General features: G+C 43.3%; 3 protein-coding genes across 3 annotated transcripts in view; 1 reads left to right on the top strand and 2 right to left on the bottom strand.

Annotated features, from left to right (window-relative positions):
• Nucleotides 1–26719, bottom strand: part of LOC309559886 (sulfotransferase 1C1-like) — a 231890-nt gene that overhangs the window by 156876 nt on the left and 48295 nt on the right. The gene's annotated exons all lie outside the window — the stretch shown is intronic.
• SURF2 (surfeit 2) lies at nucleotides 5172–13252 on the bottom strand. The gene is made up of 6 exons (XM_082263783.1): nucleotides 13128–13252; nucleotides 11444–11592; nucleotides 8155–8258; nucleotides 7302–7475; nucleotides 5368–5501; nucleotides 5172–5285 (listed from the first exon to the last, which is right to left on the bottom strand). The coding sequence occupies exons 1-6, from the start codon at nucleotides 13200–13202 to the stop codon at nucleotides 5205–5207; spliced, it is 717 nt and encodes a 238-aa protein (XP_082119909.1). The 5' UTR covers nucleotides 13203–13252; the 3' UTR covers nucleotides 5172–5204.
• Nucleotides 13340–26719, top strand: part of SURF1 (SURF1 cytochrome c oxidase assembly factor) — a gene marked incomplete at its 5' end in the record, with an annotated part of 33869 nt that continues 20489 nt past the window's right edge. The window contains 5 exons of the mRNA XM_082262929.1: nucleotides 13340–13390; nucleotides 18999–19080; nucleotides 22805–22929; nucleotides 23724–23806; nucleotides 24398–24589. Of these exons, the coding sequence (XP_082119055.1) occupies nucleotides 13340–13390; nucleotides 18999–19080; nucleotides 22805–22929; nucleotides 23724–23806; nucleotides 24398–24589 (533 nt within the window). The remainder of the gene's footprint in view (nucleotides 13391–18998; nucleotides 19081–22804; nucleotides 22930–23723; nucleotides 23807–24397; nucleotides 24590–26719) is intronic.

The following is a 26719-nucleotide window of genomic DNA, read 5'->3' as shown; positions in this document are numbered from 1 at the left end:
CCCATTAAGGAAGTATCTGGGTCTAGTCCTTGACCCAGCCTTGGCCAGAGTTTTTCTCCTTCAGGATAACATTAAAATCTCCAAACTCTGGTTCATACTCTCCAGTCCAGTTGTCTGACCCTGTGCTTTTGCATTGGAGTCCTGGGTCTGATGGTAACATTTTTCAGGGCAGTCCTATCTACACACTTTCATGCCAGACAATTACAAGGCAGCATTCTGATGTCTTGGAACAAATCAGTCCTTTCCCTGAACAGACAAGTTCATTTCTGTCAAGGACGAGATAGTCCCCTGCTTGGTGGTTCAGGAATTTGACTCTGGATTGGGAAAGTCATTACTTCTCATCTTCTGGAAGATTGTGTTAACAGTTTCTAGCCTGTTGAGCTAGGGAGGCACCCTGAGTACCCTGTTGGTGCAGCGAACTTGGACATTGTTGGAGTTTGGCTTTCTCTGCAGCATCAAACTATTCTGCTGGAGGGTCGTGTGATCCTTACTCAACCATCAGTAAGGAACAAGTAGTCTCACCACAGCAAAAAAGTTCATTTAAAAACTGTCTTTGTTAGAACTTAATGTTCCAGGCTTTTTGGCTGTTTACATCCAAGGCATGAACAGTTAGAAGTCTGACTTCATTAGCCAGCAGCGTCTGGACCCAGGAGAGTGGTTTCTAGACCAGAAGGCAATCCAGGACCTGTGTAACAGGTGGAGACACAGGATGCAGACCTCCAGGTTCATCAACAAACTGGACATGTTTGTCTACAGGTGCAGGAATCCTCTAGCTCTTGGATATGCAAACTGTGGCCCTCCAGCTTTTACAAAACTACTGTCAGAGTCTTGCTATGCCTCATGGGATGTGTAGTTCTGCAACAGGTGGAGAACCAGTTTGCATATCCCCACTGAAGCATTGGATGCTCTGGTGGCTCAGTGGGTATTTGAGATGTTTGCAATTTCATTGATTTTGTGGTATGAATTTTTTTGCACGTTAGCACTTTAATAAGGCGTATTATAATATATAATTGACTCAGCACTTTATGAAAAATTAAAGCATATTTTTTATTTCAAGGAACAGCACACCCTTTTTTTTTTTTTTATTTAGTATTTTTTTCTTTTGTATTTGGATATAATGGGAGTAGCAGTCTCGATCTGCAAATAACACCAAGCACACTTTTTTTTCTGGGTTTATAGCATAATGTTTTTATGTAGCATGTGGATGAAATTAGTTATTTGCAGAAGTCTAAATCGCTCAATTTGGGGAAGCGTCCCATGTTAGTGTAGACAAGCAAATTATTTGAGATCATCAGATACCTGTAGAAGAAGGTTGTGGATATACTTAGGGCCTTTGTTAGACCACCAAGAGAAGGCCTGAAGGTTTTCTAAAGCCTAAAGGAACATAGGTTTGCGTAGGATGCCAAGGAGCTGGAGGGGAATCAAATTACCATAGAATTTAATAGAGTCTCAAATCTTTAACAAGTGACTATAGGGGGTCGATGCGATGGGGGAAGCCATATTAGATTGAATATCGGTATAGGTGTTCAGAGGTAGCATGGAGCTTTAGCAATAGTGCTATTTGTGCAGCGTGTAATATTTCCATCGATTTGGGAACGCTGAGGCCACCCAGGGTTTTTACAATGGTACAGGATAGAGGCAGCAACTTTATCTTGAAGGAACTCTTTTTAATCTTGCAGAGGGGCAAGGTGGTGTTCAGGTCTTGGATTTTTACCCAATGTAGTTTTTGCCTTTCACCTTAACCATGACATCATTCTTCTGTTCCACTGTCTGGCTCCAGTTCATCCCAAGAAAATGTCACTCCATTGGTTTTGGGTGTGGTTTGGTCTTTGATAGTTTGTCAGCCTCTGCTTCTAGCAGGAAGGAGGATTCCTTTTTTGCAACTTTGTAAAGCCTGCCATCCGGGTGGTGTGACTGGCAGTGTTGTGCGACTGACCGGGCTGTGAGATTGTGAGTGTTGTGCAACTGAGTGTCAAGCGAGAGTAGCGGAGTACCAGAGGGTGAGAAGGTAGAGTTAGGAAGCCAGGAAATAGCCACATAGGATAGACTTAAATTACTGTATCCCCATTAGATTAGTAGGTACAATGCCCGGCGGGTGTGGAGATGCGACTCGGTGTACATCTTGTGATATGTATGCGTTCCTCGGACATGTGATCGAGGGCGAATACAAATGCGCAAAATGTAAGCACGTTGCTTCCCTGGAAGCTCAGGTCCTGAATCTAGGGAAGCAGCTGACAACACTGAGACGAATGTCCATACCGGAGGAGAGCCAGGATCGTACCAGTCAGGTGCAGGCAGGGGTCTGCACAGAGGTGGGCGGAGTATCGGAGGTGCAGGCATCAGAGCAGAGTAGAGGGGTGACAGTTAGGAGGGGTAGAAGGGAACAAGGCAAGGAGGCTGATCCTGGGCTGGAGCACCCCAACAGATACGCCCCGTTGTGTGATGTTGGGGAAACCAGTCAGGGACCAGCAGTGCTGGAGCAGAGCGACGCCCCTAACTGCCAGGGGAAGAACTCCTCCAGTGAGGCCGGGACAAAGGGAAAGGAAAGACAGGTGCTGGTGGTAGGGGACTCAATTATTAGAAGGACAGACAGTGTAATCTGTGACAAAGACCGTGTGCGCTGAACACTCTGTTGTTTGCCAGGCGCTCGGGTTCGGCACATCGCGGATCGGGTGGACAGATTATTGGGTGGGGCTGGGGAAGACCCAGCTGTCATGGTACACGTGGGTATTTATATGAAATCAAAATTTAACATTTTTGCTCAATTTGTTTTCTGCTACCTATGTTTGGTAAAAAAATTAGCAAAAAGCGTATTTTGATTGGTTTGCGCAAAAGTTATCATGTTTACTAACAAAGGGAAAGATTTCTTTCATATTTGGTGTTTTTTTTTTTAACGCGTAATGGCGGCGATCTGCGATTTTTTTTTTTGCGGTACTGCGACATTGCGGCGGACGGATCGGACCCTTGACTGACATTTTTGACACTTTTGGGGTTACCAGTGACATTACTGCAGTAATCAGTGCTATACATATGCACTGTTACTGCAAAATGACACTGGCAGGGAAGGGGTTAACTTTATTGGGGAGGGAGGGGTTAAGTGTGTCCCTAGGGGCGTGTTTTTACTGTGATTGGCTGTGGCTACTAGTGTAGGAACAGTGATCAACGGTCCTACATAGTAGAACCGTATGATCACTGTTTCTACACAGGGGAGAATGACAGGCGGCTTGTTTAAATCAGCCGCCTGACTTTCTCCCTCTGCACCGACGATTGGCGAGTGACCAGCGGACATCAGGTCCACCGGTCACACGCACTGACTTCCCTGTGAATGAGCCGCGGCGGGCAGGCGCGCGCTCGCCCGCTATTGGCTCACAAGGAAGTGACAGGCAAGTGACGTAGATCTACGTCACTTTGCCTGGCCGGGGCTGACCGCTGCAGTAAATAGTCGTGCGGCGGTCAGCAACCGGTTAATTACATTAACACCAAAGCAGCTGAAACTGATTAACAACCCCCTCTGCTACTTAACTGTCCAGATCAATATCCCAGAAGTTTAATTGACTTGATGCTATACTCTGATTAAAAAGTGTTCCTTTCATTTTTTTTGAGCAGTGTAATTTGCACTACCCGCTGAACATATCCAATATTGGAATTCTGGCAGTATATTGACCTACCGACTGCGATGCATACAGATTTTAATTGTTGGATAAAGCCTAGTACACCCTATCTTTTTTTTTTTTTTGCTGGGTAAAATGAAAGAAAACTGGCAGCTCAGGTCAAAGCCACTGTACTAACTATCTGACGTTAGTACAGCACTCTCCCCTTGCTGAGCTATTGTGTTTGAGCCGGTTTTCCAGCATGCATGGCCGGCTTCTGTCAGACCGGCTGTCATACATACACAGGCCAAATGTCGCCCGGAATTCAGCCCAAGTGTACTAGGCTTATGTAAAATCACTAAAAGAGACATTCAAGCACAGCTTAAAACAGATCATCACCAAACATATGATTTAGAAGAGGTTTTAAAAAAAAAAAAAAAAAAAACAGAGCAAATACTATAAATTGGAGTTCTCAGACCAGTTTATGCAACCTTGCTGGCTAGTTTTGGATGTGATACTGTGTGATAGGTTTATGCTACCTCAATGTAGAAATTCATCTTGCACAAGGCAGCCTCACTAGCGTGCAGTATAGTTCCACCAATGCAGGCCACAGGAATCATCATTGTCATCATAATTTGGTCAAAGATATGGTAACCAGCTTTCAAAGGAGATGGGGGGGGGGGGGGGGGGCGCACAAGGTAAGTACTTCTTATTTGGTACAAAAGTATTACTACCGGGGCAAAAATCTGCCTCGACTCCAACTGTAAGGAAACCTGTCATATTGCAGGCAGCCATTGGTGTTCTGATCTGAAAAAGCTAGCTGCCTGGTCATACTGATACAATGGTTACAATATTTGCCTCACAGACCTGTAATTATGAAGAGAAAGACTCTTGACTCCTATATGAAAACATTTTCCAGCTCAGAGACAAAGTCAATGAATCAGCATTACAATCAGGCAACTGGTATTTTCGGAAATACAGATTCATTTTCTCTGTGAATGAAGCCAGTACACAAGAACTGCCATTCACCTCCATGATTACACTTCTGTGTTGCAGCGCTGAATAGTAATATCTGCAGAAAATAGCTTTTCCTCCTCATATGCCAATAGGTGTTGCTGCAGTCAAGAGTTGGGCCTCCGTGTACCTGAAACCCTATTATGGATGCACAGAATATGTGAACAGCATAATAAAACACAAACTGCACATGCACTTTTATTTTACATACCACAACAAAGTGAGCCCAGTGTGTGAACAGCCCTTCACCCTCTCCGTGATGCTGGAAATGCCACTTTCCTGCTGTCATTCATAAGAAAAATATAGACATGTACATATGTATCCCAAATTGAATCGTAATACATAAAAACTTGAGACATCGCATTCCTTATAAAAATGTACTTTATGCCACAGTACTTCATTTCACAAGATAGCAGCACAGAGGGCTTTACACATTTCTGGGGGAGATCTAGAAGAAGAATTTGTAGATCAATGCCAACTCTCATCTGTTCCTGGAATTTGTGTAAGCTTTCAGGGTTGTCGTAAGCAACACAGCATTCTGCCACCACTAATATAAATGATAAATTGGGGGGGGGGAGGTTAGAAAATATGAGATGGAATTCATTTTTTTGCGGACTTCTTAACATTTTTAGGTTTCTTATGGTGACTTTTCAACTTCTTATGGGAAGGCCCTGCCTGCTTCTGTGGAGAGAGAGAGAAAAAAACATCAGACTGACAGTTAATTCTTTATTATATAATGCTCTACAAACTATCAAATGAATACCTGCGTCCGTTTTTTGGGCTTGTTATTAACACTTTCCTCTACTTCCATATCTTCACCGCTGTCTGATTGAACGTCACCATTTTGACCGTCACCATTTTCTCCATCACCTATAGTTTTCTTTGTAAACATGTGAACTGCAAGAAGAAAAAAAAAAAAAAAAAAACAGAACAGCATTAAGCTCCATGCACTCTGGCTTAAAAATCACTGCTACTACAGGAGTTTTGTGTTTTGCCTGTAGCAGCAGCTCAATGTCATCTTATGTACCCATACACATTAGGATGATTACAGGCATATTTTGAGCTCCACGTTTAGAGACACATTCTGGTTTGCGTTTCTGATCGGAGAACGCAAAACTCTCCTAAACTGTGTACAAAAAGCACTTTTCTGCCAAGGGAACTGGCATTTTTTTTTAAGCTCAGTGTGCATGGAGTGTTCGTAAAGTTCCACCTAGTAAAGGCAATTTAAAAAGGACAGCAAAGAAAAGCACACGACAATCTGGGAATAAGAATTATGTCTTCAGTCCTATTCTCAGTCTCAAAAAATAAAATAAAAAAAGGACATCAGGGGTCTGTTTAAACTTCAAATATCTCACCAAATACGAAAAAAAAAAAGTTCAAAATGATAAAAAATATGTACAAAAAAAATGTAGTTATGTCCCTTTAACATGGAGCTGATGCAGAGCTGACACAGGCACAGCCTACTGTTCTGTAAGGGGTGGTCAGATGGAAACGGACTGCCTGTCCATTTCTTTCTGATCTGCTAGACGGATGGGGATGTGTTTGGCAGACCAGATCAAGTGCAGGCAGGTGCAAACAGACACGTCCATTTACATCCGCCTCTCCATAAAGTACAATGGGTGGTCCGATCAGGTCCGCTCGTGTGAAAGGGGCTTACTAAGGCCTTGTTCACACAGGGCATACACAGCATGCACTCCTGCAGTCGTGTTTACATGTATGCACACCTGTTCAGTGCATCCCTGTGCAGTCAGTCCCATTGATGTCATTTGGGATGTAGCAACTTTGCTAACAGCACTGTTGCTTCCAATTTTACATCCATGTAGGTCTGGGTTCATGGCCCTGAGCTCACACTGTCTGCGATTGGGAGTCTTGCACCCACATGGATGTCAGATTGGGAACAGCGGCTATGTGTATTTGTTATTAACCCCATACAGGTTAGCTTTTATATTAAGAAGGAATTTAGTAAACATTTGCTGTTTTCTCTGCTAATAATGCTAATTTTGTTTTTTCTCTGCTAATAATTATTTTATTGTATTTTTTGTGAAAATATTGTTTTGATAAACATTTTTGCAAATATCATTGTGGTCTAAAAATCAGTAGCACCTTATTTTTATTCTACTGGTCTGATCATATGCTTTTAGAAAATATATGGTTTGGGTTTTTTTTTTTTTTTTTTACAAACTCAAAGCTGTACGTGAAAAATAAAAAAGCAATGGAAAAATTGCAAAAATGGTCTGGCCTGAGTTTAAAAGTGGAGCACAGGGCCAGGCAGCGAAAGGGTTAAAGGATAAATGTACCCTTTTTAGTGTGGAACATGTAACATGTTCCGGCTGACCTCTCACCCTGTGACAGCAGTACGAGAAGAAGTCCCCTGTACTAGCTGTCACTTTTTGAAAACAGCGTCTGTGAATGAACGAACTACAAGTACCGACATCCTTTGCGACTGTTCAAAAAGTGACGTGGGTATGGGAAACTTCTCCCCATACTGCTTTCACACACAGCTCGGATCGCTGAGCCACTGCAAGAGCATGTAACGTAACATGTTCCCAAAGCTGAACTTATCTAACATACAAAAGGAGCCACCTTAACATCTGATGCAAGCTGTACTACAAACATGGAAGACTATAGCTTTTTTGTTGGATCTTGGGGCACAGAAACTGGGAGCAGATGGCTGCAGCAGCATGTGATTATCAATACCTGGATAAAGGTCGCTCATACTGTCATTGGAGTCACTGTCTTCACCACTGCTATTATCTGGCTCCCACGGTTCTTTTTTTGCAGGTTTTCGATCATCCCCACATTTTCGTTGCTTGGTCTTGTTCTGGAGACAAGCAGGCACATATTCCACCCCCAGCTTCTGGCATTCCTCATCTGAAAGAAAAGTCAGAGACCAATTTATCAAAAGCTAGCTACACGCATTATGCTCTGTGCAACTTTCCTCAATCTAGTCATATTTTACGCTTCTTGTAGAATGTGTGGTTGGTTTAGGATACAATACAACCAAATAAATCTCTGGGTTTGAGGAAAGCACTGCATACTTTTAAGCACTCTGGTGTAATTTTCCATTCACCTATATTCAGAGTTGGTGTTTTTTTTTTTTTTTTTTTTTTTATTAATAAAACATCAAAAATATCAAAAAGAAATTAGCGAAAGCATAGACTATATTGCAAGAGATCACTGGAAAAGTTTGTGTAGAAAGAAAACATTCCTAGGGCATGGGCACATTGGGAATGAAGATTTTACATGACAGACTGCTGAGCACTATTCTTGCTCTATTGCTCACTACTCTATTCCAGAATGTCAGTGTGTACAGCAGAGGGATATTAACACTAGCCAAAAAAGAAATGCTCTGTATATGCCTTCCACACAGGGCAGAGAGAGAAAACCCTGCAGGAGGCCATATTCCAAGAAACCACAACTGGTAAGTCATCGTCTGCCTGTCCCTATAAGCAGAAGACTGTGGACAATGCAAATGTTAAAGAGCGTCATAATTTCACTATTGCTCATTGATTCATGACTGGAGCTGGTGAGGAATCTGCATGCAACTCACATTTAAGCAGCGCTCGCTGGTAGCGTTTTCCATTTACGTGTCTCTCAACATCTTCCAGGCGCTTTGTGATGTGACGAAGTGTCAGCTTACAGAACATCTGCCCTCTGGAAGGAAAATAGCAATCATTTCATCACATTTATTTCCATTAGTCTGACAGATAAAATAAGCCTGATTGCCGCTGCTAACTGCTTCTGTTATACCTAAAGATTTTATTTTTTTCTCATAACAACCAACTGAATTCCACCATCACCTTTCTAGGTTGATAAAAATAAAAAAAATTAAAAGTATAAATCGGATTTGTATCTGTAGATGGCTTCTTCCTTCCGGTGTTCATGAGATTTTATGGGCACCATATCCGACATCCTCAAAAACCTTTTCCATAGAATTTTCCTGGCAATTTTTTTTTTTTTTTTTTTAAAAGGTAAGTTGTCAGGTCTTTCCTTAACTCCTCCAATTGCTCAGGGTTAGGACCAGCTTTTAGCATATAAGGTGTGCATAGCCAATTCGTACACGCAAATTACCAGCAGGTATTTGGAGTGTGGGAGGAAGCTGGAGTATCAGGAGAAAACCTTCACGCACACCATAAGAACATGCAGATGGTGTCCTGGCCAAGATTCGAGCCAAGGAACCCAATGCTGCAAGGCATTCGGTGCTAACCATTAAGCCACTGCACTGTCCTCCCATCTGTTAAAGTAGTTGTAAACCCCGGTCATAATATCTGAACTAAGCACGTACATCTGCAGTGTTTACTTGTCCATCTCCAAAGCTCCAAGCGTCTTTTTTTTGGGGGCTTTGTTCCTCAGTTATCAGCATGAGTCACTTATGAGATGTTTTCCCAACACATTAGATATATTTGTGACAGGGCAGGGAGCGCAGCACACTCTACGTGAAGGGGGGGGGGGTGTACCTTTCCTTTAATCAGCGCTCTCACAGTGTGAAGGAGCACTAACTGCAGCTCTCCAACCCCTCCTCTCTGCTCCTGACTGATTAAGGATTTTTTTACAATGATGCACTTTTAAAAAGGATGTAGGGAAGAGAGGGCTGCAGATAAATGGGTAAAATGTACGTAGAATGATTTGGTTTCATTTTTGTGCATTTTTGCAGAGTTTAGTTTTTAATATGGTTTTAACATTTTTACAAGCTTGCTCTTACAAATTTGTTACTGAATTAAATATAAAGAATTGTATTTTATCCCCTGGACATCGCCATGATGAAGATTCCAGTACTCCGCAGCCTTCATGGGTCTGTCAACCTCCTGCAGCATCGCGCCACTGCGATTGTGTCAGTGGATTCAGGACTGCCAGCTACTCGTGGCTGGCCATCAAATAAACTGCCAGCGTCCCGGCATCCATGACCCCCACGGGACCCAGAACCGTAAGTGATGTGTCGGAAGTCCCACCCTCCTCCTGCATTCCAAAGGCTGGAAAACTGGATGCCTAGCGCCCGCAGTGCTCACTCAGAATACCCTGGTATCCAGCCCAGCAGAGATTCCCTCTCCACGCCGGGTGGAGCGTCCAGCCCTCCCTAGGCTAACATGGAGGAAATCGCCGGTTCCAGCTTCCCCTGCAGCCTGACCAGGGGGGGGGTCCCCAAGACCTCTGCACCCAAGTAAATGCAGACCTCCCCCCAGGCAGCATCCTAGGTTCTGTGGGGGTTAGAGCTCCACATCTGTCTCCTTCTCCAGTGGAGGAAACACAAAAGACAGAGGAAGAAGGATAGTGACCTCCCTTTATGAATTTAAGATTTGTTTCCTGCCTCTGGAGGTGGAGCCTTCTCTCTTATGCTGTCCTGGACAGACGACTAGAGAAAATTTGGCTAACTTTACTGATTTTTTTTATTTAATTCATTAACCTCCTTGGCGGTCTGATTATGTCCAGATTTCTGTGCTAAAAGCGGTACATTGTTTTTCATGGAAATCAGTTTTACATTTTAAAACTCACCTTCCCCTGCGATCTCCCTCAGTCCTCCCGCTGTGTGCTCGGCCGATGCCGGCACCTGTCTTCCAGTTCCCTTCCCTGCGAGCATTGCGACGCAGGGTAGTGGAACCAGCGGCAATTTAAAAAATGTAAATACACTAAATGACATGATACAAAGTTGTGATCCTAACCGATTAAACTGCATCATGCCATTTCAGCACAGAATTTCACCTGGTGACTTTTCCAGTGCCCTGCCTGTGCTTTTCCAGTTCTTTGTACCTGGAAAATTGAGAACGACCAGGGATGGGAGTGTGTGAGGATGATGGGGAGGACAGAGGGGGATCGCAGGGAAGGGGAGTAACATTCTGGGGTAATCCCGAGTGGGGCTCGGGGTTACCGCTTTTAGTACTGAAAGTTAACCCCGAGCCACACTCGGGAATACCGCTAGGGAGGTTAAAGTGTATTTTTTTTTTTAAAAAAAAGTTGCATTTGCAAGACTGCTGCGCAAATACAGGGTGACATAAAATATTGCAACGACCAGCATTTTATTTTCTAGGGTCTCTGCTAGGGTTTAAGTCATTTTCTAGTAAAAAATAACGATTTTAACGTGTAAGCAACAAATGTCAAAAAAAGTCCTGGTCTTCAAGTGGTTAAACTATCTAAGGCCCCTTTCACACGGGCGTTCCGTATGTCCATATATCACCCCATCCCTTTGCGGGTGATATATGGACATAATGCATGTCAATGGGATTGCGGATGTCAGCGGATGACCATCCGATTTGCGTCCTTTCCGTTTTTTGAGACAGAACAGAACCCTATTTTTCTTCCGTTTAAAAAATGGAACGGATGCAAAATCGGATGTCAGCGGTGTCATCCGCTGACATCCGCAATCACATAAACATACATTATGTCCGTATATCATCCGCAAACGGATGGGATGATATGCGGACATACAGACCGGATGACACAAGTTAATCCGTGTCCGTAAAAAAAAAAAAAAAGTGCCGCAGCGGACAAAATAAACTGAGCGGCCATGTGAAAGGGGCCTAATATAACAAATCCTCAAAATATAATCATGTAGTGTCTGTCACCTTTGAGAGTATAAATTCATTAGAAAAATGAGGGCATTTGCAGTTTTTTGTCAGAAGAAATAGCGGGGATGCAATATTTAACAGACCATAAGACTCTACACGTTTATTCAGCTGGCCGATATGTCAGGATGTCACTGTCACCCTATTTGAGGGATTCATTCTCTACCTGTCCCAGTGACACCATGACTGCTGAACAGTAAGGGTGAAATCCCCCCAGTGGCAACTGTAGCAACAATAAAAATGTTAACTCTTCAGTACAAAATAAAATGCCAGCTGACATACGTGTTCTTAGTGCTGGGGACAATGTGGGGCTCATATTTGCTGCCATCAAATGATACTTCCATCAGATTTTTGTATTTCTTCCCAGCGGTGAAGTTCTGCAGGTCAGGGAGTCTACATGGCAGGTCATGTCCAGTCAGAGTGAAACGGACCTGGGGAGGAGAAGACCAGATTAGTGAACTACACAGAATGGAAATGGCAGGGAGCCCCATAATGAACACCTACTAGGCAGACCAATGGGGGGGAATATGTCTGCTGCAATGTCGCAGTCCCACTAAAAATCGCAGATCGCCGCCATTACTAGTTAAAAAAAAAAAAAGACAAATCTTTACCCTAGTTTGTAGACACGATAACTTTTGAGAAAACTAATCAAAATACACTTATTGGGATTTTTTTACCAAAAATATGTGGCAAGATACAAATTGGCCAAAAATTATAAAAAAAAATTGATTACATTTATTTTTTTATTGGGAATGTATAGCAAAAAAGTGAAAAATATTGCCTTTTTTTTTTTCAAAATTGTCGCTTTTTTATTGTTTATAGCGCATAATCAAAAAACCGCAGAGGTAATCAAATACCAACAAAAGAAAGGACGTCAATTTTATTTGGGTACAGAGTCGCACGACCGTGCAGTTGTCAGTTAAAATAACGCAGTGCCAAATCCAAAAAAATGGCCTGGTCATTAAGAGGGAAAATCCTTCCGGTCCAGAAGTGGTTAAAGGGGAAAAAAAAATACACAAAATGCATGAAAAATTGCAGCACAAATGCAACACTTGCATTTCTGGTGCGACTCCATTGAAGTCTATTACAAAGCGTGGGGGGAAAAAAGCCCCAGTCTCTTTCCAAAAATGCACCAGCTGCAAAACATAGATGTGACCGTGTACTATAGGAAGCCATGATAAATGGACTGTAGTGCGTTTCTGCAAACCCCACTAAAAAACGCATAGATGTGAACGCGTACTATAGGAAACCATGATAAATGGACTGTAGTGCGTTTCTGCAAACTGCACTAAAAACGCATAGATGTGAACTAATGCCTCGTACACACGCATCGATCATTGGCCGGGAATTTTTGGCCAACGTCCGATCGGCCGATTTTCGGCTTGTTAGTATGATGCTTCCGACAACCGACTCCGACTTTTTGGCCGAAAAAAATCTGGTGTGCAGGCTATAAAATTTTTGTTGGCCGTCAACACAACGGCCGATTTTCCGTCAGTCAGTACAGATTTCGGCAGACAAAAATCTGATGAGCAAGACTGGGCATGCTCAGAGAAGAAAAAACACACGGAAAGTAAACCAGCACATGACATCACTTCTGAAGTATATTTTTGTTGGCTGAGAAAATTCGTGTGCAGTCTAGGCACATTCCAACCAACACAACAACACTGGACAAAAGACGGCCGATCGGTCGGCCGATAATCGTTGCGTGTGTATGAGGCTTTAGGGTTATTGAATAAGCTGAGGTTGGAGGCTGATTGGCTGCCATTCACAGCTGCACCAGGCTTAGTAAATCTCCCCATGGTGTCCTGGAGATGCAAGCAATGCTTCCACAAGAGAGAAAATCAGAGCCATTTGATGTCCCTTCATGTCCTCACCCAGTCCTACTGGAGGATTCCTCCTAGGTACAGGACACAAATCTATGACATCATACATGTCCCATGGTATAGGGATGAGCAGGTAATGTCACCTTATTTCCCGGGACTGGCTTCAGCTCGGGGTGTTGGAGCAGAAATCCCCGTAAATCCTCCGCCAGCTCCTCCATGCTGGCAGCACGTGTCCCCCGTCCGCAAGAGGAAGAAACCTCTCATCTGGGCTACGCTAAGATGGCAGCCACCGTGCTGCTTCTCGCCTCCATGGTGACCTATGCACGTGACCCGGAAGTGGCGGAAGGAGGAAAGAATGGCCGCTGTGTGGTTGTTACTGTGTCGGCGGGGAGTGAGAGAAGGGAAGGTGAGGGTCAGGGAATGGCTGAGTGGCTGTCATAGTAAACATGCAACTCTTACCTCACATACAGACTTCATTAGATAAGGGAATGATCTCAGCAGTCACAGGGACCTTTCCTCATGGTGGAATTCCATGTCTGTATACCTGTGTTGTCCCCGTTCTTTTATTCCTCTTCCTCTCTCTCTTGGCTTCAAGAAACTTCTGTTGAATAAAAGAAAATCTTCTCTGGGTGATCTATTTACATTGCAAGGATTTTACCAAACGTCCTTCCAGATTCCTGCCTGTTTGTTGAGTGTAGATTGATTCCCAGCCGGAGTGACTTTTTATTATTAACCACTTAAGCCCCGGAAGATTTTACCCCCTTCCTGACCAGGGGGTATTTTGCGATTCGGCACTGCGTGACTTTAACGGACAATTGCGCGGTCGTGCGACGCTGTACCTAAACGAATTTCACGTCCTTTTTTTCCCACAAACAGAGCTTTCTTTTGGTGGTATTTGATCACCTGTGCGATTTTTTGATCACGCGCTATAAACAAAAAAAGAGCGTCAATTTTGCAAAAATAACAATATTTTTCACATTTTTTTATATGAAATTCCCCCCAAAAAAAAAGTAAAAATCAAAATTTTTTAAAATTTTCGGCCAATTTGTTTTATGCTACCTATGTTTGGTAAAAAAAATCGCAAAAAGCGTATTTTGATTGGTTTGCGCAAAAGTTATCGCGTTTACTAACAAAGGGAAAGATTTTTGTCATTTTTGTTGTTTTTTTTTTAACGCGTAATGGCGGCGATCTGCGATTTTTTTTGCGGTACTGCGACATTGGGGCGGACAGATCGGACCCTTGACTGACATTTGTGACACTTTTGGGGTTACCAGTGACATTTCTACAGTAATCAGTGCTATACATATGCACTGTTACTGTAAAAATACACTGGTTGCGAAGGGGTTAACTTTATTTGGAAGGGAGGGGCTGTGTGTATCCCTAGGGGCGTGCTTTCTACTGTGATTGGCTGTGGCTTGAGCTGTAAGGACACTGATCAACGAATCTACATACTAGATCCGTTTTATCAGTGTCTTTACAGCGAGGAGAATGACAGGTGGCTTGTTTACACAAGCCGCCTGACTTTCTCCCTCTCCCCCGCCGATCGCTGAGTGACCGGCGGACATCGGGTCCGCTGGTCACACGCGCGGGGGGGTCCGTGACCACGCGGGAGCGCGCCTCCGGGGGCGCGCGCTCGCTCCCTAGACCCTCACAAGCTAGTGACGTTGCCCTACGTCACTTTGCCTGTGAGGGGCTGACTGCCGACGTAGATCGGCGTTAGGCAGTCGGCAAGTGGTTAATCATCCGATGCTCTTACAGTGTTTTAATGAGGAAAATGGCAGAGTCTTTGGATGTGATTAACCCTTTAGGTGTGTTTTATACTGACATTCTTGTTGCAGGGGATGCCTGATATCTAACTTTATCTATCCGAGGACCAGTTCACTCCACATGCAGTCCAGTGCGTTTTTTAATGCATCAATAACGCATGGATAGTATAGTTATATGATTTTCAGTGGCATAGTTCACACCAGTGCAGTAGGTTCCAGTGTGTTCCAGTTACAGAAAAAAAAAGAACATGCTGCATTTTTTTCTGAACTGGACTGGAAAGTGGTAAAATGCATCAAAACTGCACCAAAAGTGCACCAAAAGAGACATCAGAATCGTCGCTGTCGTCACTTTCTGTACCTGATGACGACTTTTCCCACGAACCGTTATCGCTCAGTTCTTCAAGTAACTCCGTTTCGCTGTCGCTGTTTTCCAGTTCGTCTAAAAGCGCTTTTGCGCAATAAAACCCTTTTTGGACGCCATGGTTGTTCAAAATTTTCCAGGCACAAAGCACTGGAAAAGCACAGGCAGGGCACTGGAAAAGTCACCAGGTGCAATCCTGTGGTGAAATGGCATGATACAGTGTAATCCGTTTGGATCACAGCTTTGTATCATGTCATTTAGTGTATTTACACTTTTGAATTTGCCACCGGTTCCACTCCCCTGCGTCGCAACGCTCGCAGGGAGGGAATCAGAAGGCAAGTGCCAGCAATCAGCCATGCACAGAGCGGGGGGTCGCAGGGAAGGTGAGTAACATTACGGGGTAATCCCAAGTGTGGCTCGGGGTTACCGCTTTTGGTACTGAAAATGAACCCCGAGCCACACTCGGGAATACCGCCAGGGAGGTTAATGTATTTAAAGGTTTTAATCATGTCTCCCCTTTCCCTTCCTTGCTCCAGACTGTACATATTAAGTTCCTAAAGTCGCTCCTGATATGTTTTATCCCCCACACCTTTTACCATTTTTGTTACCCGTCTCTGGGCTTGTTCTATTTTATCAATATCTTTCTGTATCTTTTCTTCAGAACTGGACACGGTATTCTAAATGAGGTCTCACTAAGGTTCTATTTTGAGGAATCTGAACCTCCTTCCTTCTGCTGGAGATCCCTCTAGCGATGCATCCTAGAATTTTATTTGCTTTCCCCACTGCCTGGTCACACTGTTTGCTCATTTTGCAATCATCTGAAATAAGTACCCCCAAATCTTTTTCCTCTGTAATGCTGGCTAACACTGTATCCCCAATGTTGTACTCTCTCAGGGGATTCTTTTTCCCTAGGTGCAAATATTTTACATTTGGAAACATTAAACTGCAGTCTCCTCTCCACTGCTTTGACTAATCTTCCAGCAATGCCAAATCATGTTACGGACACCTCTAGGGATATCAACCCTATTACACAATCAATGAGGTCACACACAGCTGCACCATCAACTTTTAAAAATGTGCACAGTGTTAGACCCCGTTCACACTGGGGCGACCTGGTCGCCTGACAGGTCGCCATAGGTCGCCTGCCATAGAGAAGCTGTGGACCCGTTCTAATAAGAGCGACACAAGTGGCTCCGACTTAGAAAAAGGGTCCGGAGCTTCTTTGGGGCGACCTGCATTGACTTCAATGTTATGAAGTCCGTGCCGGCCGCTCCGAGGCCACGGTGCGAGCTGCGCGCCGCTACCTGTGAGGTCGCCCGGGCAAGTCGGTTCGCCCCAGTGTGAACGGGGTCTTAAGCCAAGCACAAGGAAAAGTAGGACATAGGAGCTGATTTAATGTGAATAAATCTGCAGATAAACACATATCAACACAAGTTCTTTAGCCACATCATTTACACAGGGTCTTTCTTTCATGCAGAAAATACACATTTAAATGTAGCATTTTTCTGCCTGTGTGAATGAGCCCTTACAGACAATAACAGCACTGCAGATTAAAAGAAAAGGTCATTTTTAATAACATTCAATTACAGTATGGCTTGTGTAGTAGTTGTATATTCAAGAATTTTTTTGTCTGCTATATTTTTTCCCCACAGTGGAGTTACCTTTTAGGCTTCATTCACACCGTGTCATCAGTTTCTGCACACATTCTGCATGGCCACAAAAAAAAAAAAAAGTGTTTTCTATGTGTTTTCACGCCACAACACTGATATCACGTGCAGATTTTTTTCTGCGCAGGAATCTGCAATGTGTATGCAGTTTTCTGTGCAGAAAAAAAAAATGAGACTGATACTGTGGTGTGAACAGGGCACATAACTAACAACCCCTCATATTCCCATCGCACACGTTCCTGGAAAAGCCTTTAGGGTACTGGGTGCGGCAACAATCACCAGCTAGAGACTGGTTCTTACATGACACAATGTAGATATTTGCCAGCACACCATGGATCTTTAATTGTCCAAACCACTTTATTGAAGTATCTTCAGATTACTAAACAAGAGAGTGCAATGATTCAGAGTCACACAGGACCCCTTCATTATGTCGCATGTCTGACGAAGGGGTTCTGTGTGACTCCGAAACATTGCACTCTCCTGTTTTGTGATGTGGTTATACTTCAATAAAGCGGTTTGGACAACTTAAAGATCCAGGTGGGCTGGTAAAAAGCTACACTGTGCCAGGGCACATAACTGGCACGCATGAAAACTGATGTCAACATCTTTAAAAACTCAATGAAACGCACATGAAACCAGATGTCCCTGCAAGTGAAATCTGCATGGATTTCCATCAGTTTTCATGCATGCATGGTGTGAACGAGCCCTTAAAGAGTTCCCCTTTAGAACAGTGACCCTTAGGTTCTCCATACTGCAGTCAGTAGGGATCGACCAATATATTTTTGTTAGGGCCGATACCAGTTTTCCGGCCACCCTTCAGGCGGATAGCCAATATTCTGCATATTAAAAAATTTTTATTTTTTGATCACTTTTATTGTTGTCACAAGGAATTTAAACATCCCTTGTGACAGTAATAGGCAGTGACAGTTACTCTTTATGGAGGGATCTGGGGTCTAAGACCCCAAACCCCTCCTCTGCACTTAAAAGCATTCAAACTGCCAAGTTTGGCTGTTTTGAATACTGTTGTTTTTTTAAAATCTGGCACCTCTAAGGCTCCTGTAACTGGAAGTAATGTCATGACATCGCTTCCAGGTTACTACATCGGACATCGGAGACCCGATTAAAGCCAATTTCGGCTTTGTTCAGGTCTTTGGCCATTTGGGGTATGTGACGGCTGGTCTCTCGGGCCTCCCAGTGGGACAGAAGACCCAGGCATAGTGGCGGGAAGGGGGGGGGCCCTCCTGCTGCTTGTAATAGCAGCCGAGGGGCTGCTTTGCCGCATTGGTTGTTATTACAAGAAAGTTGACAGTCCGCTCTAAAAACGGTACAGGGGTGATGTTTTTAGCTGCAGGCATCACTCCGGTACAACCACTTGAAGCAGTGTCGGCAAGGTTGTGGCCAATACTTCAAAAAAGGTTAATATTGGCTCCACCTATCATTGGCCGATCCCTAGCGGTCATGGCTGTAGAAATGTTTTGCCATTGGGAGCTCCATCCTGCTGTTATTATAGGTCAGTCAACAGGGGTTTATTCACTGAGGTTTGCCCTGTGTAACACACATAAAGACTCCTGGTGGGACATTGGGGTTGATTTACTAAAGGCAGAAATACTGTACACTGCAATTGCACCCGCAAGTGCAGTTGCTCTAGATATGAGGGGAAGCTCTTAAATGAGGCTCTACCGATTTCTATCATCCAATCGTGCAAGCAAAAATTTTGTTTTTTTATTTTCCTTGCATGTCCCCCTCTTATCTAGAGCAACTGCATTTGAATTTCACAGACTATTTGCCTTTAGTAAATCAACCCCATTGTATACCTAAACTCAGATGTACCAACGGGGACACAGCAACAAAAGCTTGACACAGGATCTAACAATTCTCAGTAGTTTTGGTTGGTGCTCCTCTTTATGTCAGTGACCATTGGCTCTCTGGATGCTTTCAAAGACGTGATAAATACAAAAAAACCACCCTGAACCCATGGAGCAAAACTCTGCAGTCAACCGGGTCAAGTGTGTACATGGCCATCCACACCTCTCGAATCAGCGATTGTCTAAAGTCAGAAATGCAGAATAATTGAACACTGATGAGGAGCTATCTTCCCCACTCTGTATGGGGGTGCTGTGACTCTCTGCTGCAGTATTCTGCCCATCTCTCAGTCAGATCAGTAACATCCCTCTCATGTCTGTATGTAATTCTAATCTGTTGCACTGTTCCTTCTTCCAGGTCCTCAGCTCTGCCCTGTCTATCTCCCGGGCGATTCCCCCCCGTGTCTGCCTTGGGTCTGGTCCAATTTATCTAAAAAGGGGTAAGTGACCTATGCTTCAACTACGAGGGGGACACAACCTCAATGTAACCCACATATTGGAACTGGAAAAAACTTTCTTAATTTTAGTACAGGATTCGTTAGACAATGGTCTCCTGCTCCTCATCTTGCATCACTGAGGAAGTATTAATAGAGTCATTGTGTTGCCCCACAAGGAAATACAGGATCCTTGAAGCATTCTATCACAAAGGAAAGAAAAAAAAAGGGGGGGGGGGGTTACCTCAGGTATTATGGGATGCCTGTTCTCCTTGATTGTAAATTGCTTGTGAAGAGAAGGAATACATTTTGAAACAGGATAGTGGGATAATAAGATTAGATGATCCTAAAGAATCTAGGAAGAGAGATCAAAAGGTATAAGGAAAGTGCAGAAGGAAAAAATGAGGTTGGGGGTGAGCCTCATGCCTGGGCCAGCTGGACAAAAGGGGTAAACATTCTGGCTTAAACATTTCCTCATCAAAGTACAGATACCTCAACAATGAGAATTCTCATAATTGTTTTTATCCCATAAAGTGTTACATTAGTTCAGTCAACAGGAATTTGCATTCACTAGAGAGCTCACCAGCAGAAAGAAGGGGGCCCTGTCTTTCTTCTTTAGAGCTTTTACTGTATCTAGTTCTGCAGACCTCACTTTACAAAAGGAAAGATATGGATAAGAGGTGGGTAACGCATTGCAAGAGTTAAATGTTGATTAGGTCCAAGAATAGAGGAATAGGGTGTAAGACATATCCCTTATTCCTTAATACGGCAGATTCACTCCTGTACAACCTGTGCTCCAAACTCTCTTCTTTAAGGTGCTCCAGCTGGTAGTCGCATCAAGTACAATGCAGGGCCAAAAGCCTTGCGTTTGTATGTGAGTACGTTGGATAGAAGAGCTGACCAGCAGCCAAGAGAGCGCAGATTAAGTTAAAGTATAAGAAAAGGTAAAACTTGGAGCACCTGTCAGGTTTTATTGCTGCCTGTGCTCCCATTAGAGAGCATCGCTCTCTGTGTTTGTTCTTTATATCATTATCACTGGGAGTGAAAATGTAGGAAAATCCCAAATTGTGGGATGCCACTAGAACAGCATTGGAGGGGAAATTTGCTATTGGGGACTCTAGATCTGTTGACCCTGGGGACAACAAGGAATTTCCTCACTCTGGAGGGATGTTTGGCTATGAGACAGGAAGTGAAAGGAAATCTTCCCAATGTGACACAGATGGCAAAAAGAAACTGACGCGTTATACCCGTCCCTTACTCTTTCCAAAATGAAAAAAATAGGTTTTGCCTTTAGTTCTACTTTAAGTATTATACTTTTTCTGTATCCCCTAGAACAGGGGTCCCCAAATTATGGCCCTCCAGTTGTTCAGGAACTACAATTCCCATCATGCATAGTCATGTCTGTGAATGTCAGAGTTTTATAAATACCTCATGGGACGTATAGTTCCACAACAGCTGGAGGGCCGTAGTTTGGAGATCCCTGCCCTGGTATTACCAAGCACTTAAATCTTGCAGAGCGGCGGGGGGGGGGGGGGGGGACAAGGGCATTATTTTGTTTATTCTGAGTTCAGCTTTCAGGGTATGAATTACAATTAGGAGGGCAGTATTTTCAATATGAAGCCAAGATCAAGAACAAGGGGACATGAGTTCAAACTACTTGGAGGGAAAACTAACCTCAGAATGTTTTATTTCACTGAATGAGTAGTTGATGCTTGGAAGAGATTCCTAGCAAAGGCAGCATGTCAGTTAACAAACAAAACTGTTAAAGCAGAAATAAACTAAAAGAAATCCTCACCTTATTTCAGCGATGTGAAGGTTAAATCCCACTGTCATCTTCCCCCCGTCTTTTTCTGGGTGGCGGGTTTTCAGCCTCTTGATTGGCCGGTGGCAAAATGACATTATCGCACACATGCGCACAGGATTCCATCATTCCAGCACAGCCGGAAAGTGCAAGGAATGCACAATGGGCTGCACATGAGCAGTTCAGTGTGCATTTATTAGCTCGGTTTTATATCAGTTACCTTCAGTCCTGCTTTAAAATAATAAAATAAAAAATAATCAAGGGGGCAGACTTGATCAACCACTCTGTTTTTTCTTTTCTTCTGGGACTCTTATGTTTCTGTAATAACAAATTCAGTCAAATAATATCATCTCATATCATTAGCAGACATTCCTTTGACTGCTGAGGTTTATTCAGTATTATTTTTTTTTTTTAATCAATGATTCTGGACAACCACATCTGTAGCACAGGCAATTATTGTTGTTTTTAGACTGTGTGGAAGCAGGTGCAGGCAGTTTCTTTAAATTTTCTTGGTAATGAAATTATGGTGGCAGTTTTTTTTTTTTCAAGTGTACACTACCTGCGGTGTATTCACAGTACAGTGTTTGCTTTCTGCCCACTCTAGCATCTATAAGTTGCCTAGAGTTAAACTGGGGGACATGACATGCACATGTGCAGGAGTTAGATTGACTGAAGGGATGAGGGACAGCTGTGAGCACAGGAGGAGCCATTATTTGCAAGTATACTTTGCTCTGGTCAGATAAGACCAAAATTGAACTTTCTGGCCTTAAAGCAAAACGCTATGTGTCGCAGAAAACAAACACTGCACATCACCCTGAACACACCATCCCCTCCATGAAACATGGTGGTGGAAGCATCATGTTGTGGGGATGCTTTTCTTCAGCAGGGACAAGGAAGCTGGTCAGAGTTGATGGGAAGATGGATGGAGCCAAATACAGGGCAATCTTAGAAGAAACCTGTTAGAGTCTGCAAAAAACTTGAGACTGGGGCGGATGTTTACCTTCCAGCAGGACAACGACCCTAAACATACAGCCTGAGCTACAATGGATTGGTTTAGGTCAAAGCGTACTCATGTGTTAGAATTGTCCAATCAAAGTCCAGACCTAAATCCAATGGAGAAACTGTGCCAAGGCTTGAAAATTGCTGTTCATAAATGCTCTCCATCCAATCTGACAGAACTTGAGCTATTTTGAAAAGAAGAACGGGCAACAGGTTCACTCTCTAGATGAGCAAAGCTGGTAGAGACATACCCAAACAGACTTGCAGCTGTTATTGTGGAGTATTGACTCAGGGGGGCTGAATACAAATGGACGCCACACTTTTTAGATATTTATTTGTAAACCAATTTGAAAACCATTTATCATTTTTACTTTCACTTCACAATTCTGTGCCATTTTGTGTTGGTCTATCACATGAAATCCCAGTAAAAATACATTTACTTTTTTGGTTGTAACATGACAAAATGTGCAACATTTCAAGGGGTATAAATATTTTTTTCAATGCACTGTAAGAATGGGTGAAAGGGCCTTTCTCCTTCAGGTGGTTTTAAAGTCCATAAAAAGACCGGAAGAACAAGTTAGGGGAAATAAGGTGCTGGCATTGTAGAGAATGAATTTAAGGTTGTGTTCTGACAGTATACTTTTATGAACCTCTAATCCTTTATAAAAATGGGTTATATAAGTCTTGGCTTTGTAGATGAAGAAACTTCTATGTCAGATTCTCGATAATTGCCAGGAGTGTAGAATGTAAAGACAATATGTTTAGTAATAGAAATGGCTTCTGACCTATTTTCCATGTCGTTTTCACCATGGGATGTGATTTAATTTTGTGTGCAATATTATCACCTCATCAGCTGAAGATTTTAGTTTGGTGAATGTAGGTACAGATCCTTTTTGGGACAGAGCCATTTATTTTCTGTGTGTCCTACAGGTCCCGAGCCCCAATCGCACAGACTCCACACTTCCTCCGCATCAACTGATTCCGGTGAAGACCAGTTTTTGAAATGGTTTCTGCTGCTTATACCTGTTGCCACCTTTAGCCTGGGTACCTGGCAGGTAAGGTGTCTGACTTTACAATACACCAACACTCCTAGCAAGCGCCCTCCAAAGCACCAATATTCCTAAGAAGAAAGCCCCGGAAAACACCAGCCTATAAGGGTTTAGAGAAACATAACTATATGTATTTAATAAAATGTATAGTGGATATATGTGTATTGTGTTTTTCTAAATATGTAAACGGTCATAATCAAATTTATTATTATCTTGTTGAGACAGTTCCACCTTAAAGTTGAACTCTGGGAAACGAAAAGGCCTCCCTTGTGGTGGGGCTGCTCCCACTCTGCAAGGGTTAACTGTTTATGTCTAAGGAGACCAGGTACAGCAGTTTTACTTACCTGATTTTCTGCTCCTACAGGCATCTCCACACTGCTAGACCAGTCCCTGCAGCCTTCTATTCCCTACCCTTTGGCAATCAGATGCCTCTCATGTTGTCAAGATTTCTGCAAGGACCATTGCCCTGCAGTAGACATGAGGTTGCCAAGGTACAGTCCACTGCTGGAGCATAGAGGAGCAATATGTGCTGGGAAGTGGAGGATCAGGTAAGTAAAAAGTAAAAGCACTTTTCCTCACACTTGGACAAAAAAGAGCTGTTAACCTTTGCATTGTGGGTGCAATCCCACTGTAAGTGAGGACTTTTAGATTTCCTGGAGTTGGGCTTTAAAAACATTTACTGAGACGTTCTATTTTATGGATGCAGTGTTTTCCTATACTGCAGTTTTGGAAATTGAAAGGAAAAAAGGTGATTGGCTACTGTAGCACGTTACCACATTGCTCCTTTCTTTCTGTTCCAGGTTCAGCGACGGAAGTGGAAGCTGAAACTCCTAGACCAAATGGAGTCTCAAGTTAACGCTAGACCGATCTCCCTTCCGACTGAGTGAGTCTTTCTGACCTTGCATACATCGTTAAGTATGACTGGCCTGATGATGCTAAAAGGATGATTACTTTCTTTTCCTTTTACAAGCTTCATCTAGGCCATTGTCTCCCAGAATGTAGCCCACAGGGAACAAACACAGGTGAGGTTCTTCAGACTTTCAGGTAGCAAAATGACTAAGATAATCAGTAACAGAGAATGATCTTCATATAGCAGGATAACACTGATAACTATTAAGGGGTGATATTCTCTAGAAATCCATGTAGAGGCACAACTGAGATAATTAGTAACATATAATGTTTTCCAGATCTCCAGTTAGCTGCGAAACTGTGGTAATTAGTAGCAGGAGGTGTCCTTCAGACTCCCAGATAGCAGGACCACTGTAACAAACAGTAAAAGTGGATGTAGTCAAACCTCCAAGTAGTAGCATGGCTGAGATAATTTATAACAGATGATATTCACTATACTTCCAGGTCCTAGCATAGCTGAAAAAAGCAAATGGTAATTTCTTCCAAACTTCCAGGTAGCAACACAATAAGAAGGACTTAAGGTATTGTCTCTACTATTATTGCCTCATTTTTTATGTGTCTTTAGCCCAGCAGAATTGGAAAAATTGGAGTATCGTCCTGTGAAGGTGAGAGGTTACTTTGATCACTCCAAGGAACTGTATATACAGCCCCGCACTCTGATGGACCCGGCGAAGGAGGCTCGAGAGGCCGGGCAGATCACATCAAACACTGAGAGTGGGGCCCATGTGGTCACTCCATTTTACTGCACTGACCTAGGGTATGTCATCTTATAGCTCTACCAAAGGGGGATTGACATGCCAGGGGAAGATGATAGATGTATATACTGGGGGATAATACAGAAAATTAGAATATACATGGCTCGGCCATAACTTTATGACCACCCACCTAATCATGAGTAGATCCCTCTTTTGCTACCAAAACAGCCCTGACCCATGGAGGTATGGACACCACTAGACCTCTGAAGGTATGCTGTGGTATCTGGCAGCAAGCCATCAGTAGCAGATTGTTTAAACCATGTAAGTTGTGAGGTGGTCTTCCATGGATCGGACTTGTTTTTTCACCACATCCCACAGATGCTCGATTTGATTGAGATCTGAAGAACTTGGAGGACAAGTCAACACCTTGAAAACAACTTCTTCCATTGCGCCGTGGTCCAGTTCTGATGCTCACATGCCCATTGAAGGCGCTTTTGGCTGTGGACTTGGGTCAGCATGGGCACCCTGACTGGTCTGCAGATACACAGCCTCATATGTACCAAACTGTGATGCACTGTGTGTTCTGACACCTTTCTATCAGAACCAACATTACCTTTTTCAGAAATTTGAGTTACAGTAGCTATTTTTTTGGATCAGACTACGTGGGCAAGTGTTCACTCCCTGCATGTATCAGCGAGCCTTGGCTGCCCATGACCCAGTTGCTGTCTTGCCAGTTTCCCTTCCTTAAACCACATTTGGTAGGTCCTGGCCACTGCAGACCGGGAACCATCCCACAACAGCTGCAATTTTTGAGTTTCTCTGACCCAGTTGTCTAGCGATTACAATTTGGCCCTCGTCAAAGTCGCCCATATCCTTATGCTTGCCTATTTTTCTGCTTTCAACACATCAACTTAAAAGACAACATGTTCACCTCCTGCCTAATATATCCTACCTACTTTCAGATGCCATTGTCACAAGATAATCAATGTTTTTTACTTTACCTGTCAGTGGTCATAATGTTTTGGTTGATCGGAGTATATGGGGTGGGGATTATAGCAATGGGAATTTAGTTTGATACAGGGTGGAGGGTGTAGTTAGGGATGAACCGATTCGATATTCGGATCAGATATCGGCGCCGACATGGCCATAATAGCTGGATCGGGGGATCGGTAAAATTAACAGATCCACGGGCCGATCCGGTTTTGCTCTTTACATTGCTGTGAGGGAGCAGAGAACAGCTGTCAAAGAGGGAAAAAATAGAGCCTCCTGCAAATGCCTGTCTCCCAGTTAAGTAAACACAATGAATACAATGTATCTTTTCGTTGTCTGCCGGAGGAGGGAAGCTTAACCTCTTAAATACACAATTGTTATAAGGTATCTGCCGATACCGATCCGGAAGTATTATTTTGTTATAAGCTTACAAAACAGTACTTCCGGATTGGCGATTTCACAAAGCAAAAGATCGGGATCGGGACCAAAAAAGTTGGATCGGTGCATCCCTAGGTGTAGTAATCAGAATCTGATTATATGTGGGGAGGTATAGTAATAGGAATGTCATCATATCGAGTTGGAGTATAGTAATGGGAATTTGGATGGTGTACTGCAGGGGTCCTCAAACTATGGCCCTCCAGTTGTTCAGGAACTACAATTCCCATCATGCCTAGTCATGTCTGTGAATGTCAGAGTTTTACAATGCCTCATGGGATGTGTAGTTCCGCAACAGCTGGAGGGCCGTAGTTTGAGGATCCCTGGTGTACTGTATATAGTTTGGAGGTTTTGGTACTGGGGGGATTTGGTTATAAAAGTGGTGGGGTATAATTTGGTTATAAATATTAATAGGGATGTGGTTAAAGTAAGGAGGATTTGATTAAATATATATGGGATGGGTGGCATAGTACTGGAATATTGGTTATTTATGGGTTGGGGTTGGTATTACTGAGGATACAGCTGTATATAGGAGAGTACAGTCATTTGGATTTGGTTGTATACTGGAAGAGTATAGTAATAGGTTGGTATATGGTGTGGGGTATATAGTACTGAGAATTCAGTTGTATATGTGATGGATGGGATTTGGCTATATATAGGGTGGAGGTATAGCAATGGGGATGTGGTAAGTTTATGGTGTTGAGAGAGTATAGAATTGTAGATTTGGTCTTATGTAGGATAGGAGGTTACAGTAATTTGGATTTGTT

This window comes from Pelophylax lessonae, assembly GCF_965119305.1.
Source record: "Pelophylax lessonae genome assembly, chromosome: 7".
Classification (NCBI taxonomy): domain Eukaryota; kingdom Metazoa; phylum Chordata; class Amphibia; order Anura; family Ranidae; genus Pelophylax; species Pelophylax lessonae.
This window is presented reverse-complemented; position numbering and strand designations above follow the sequence as displayed.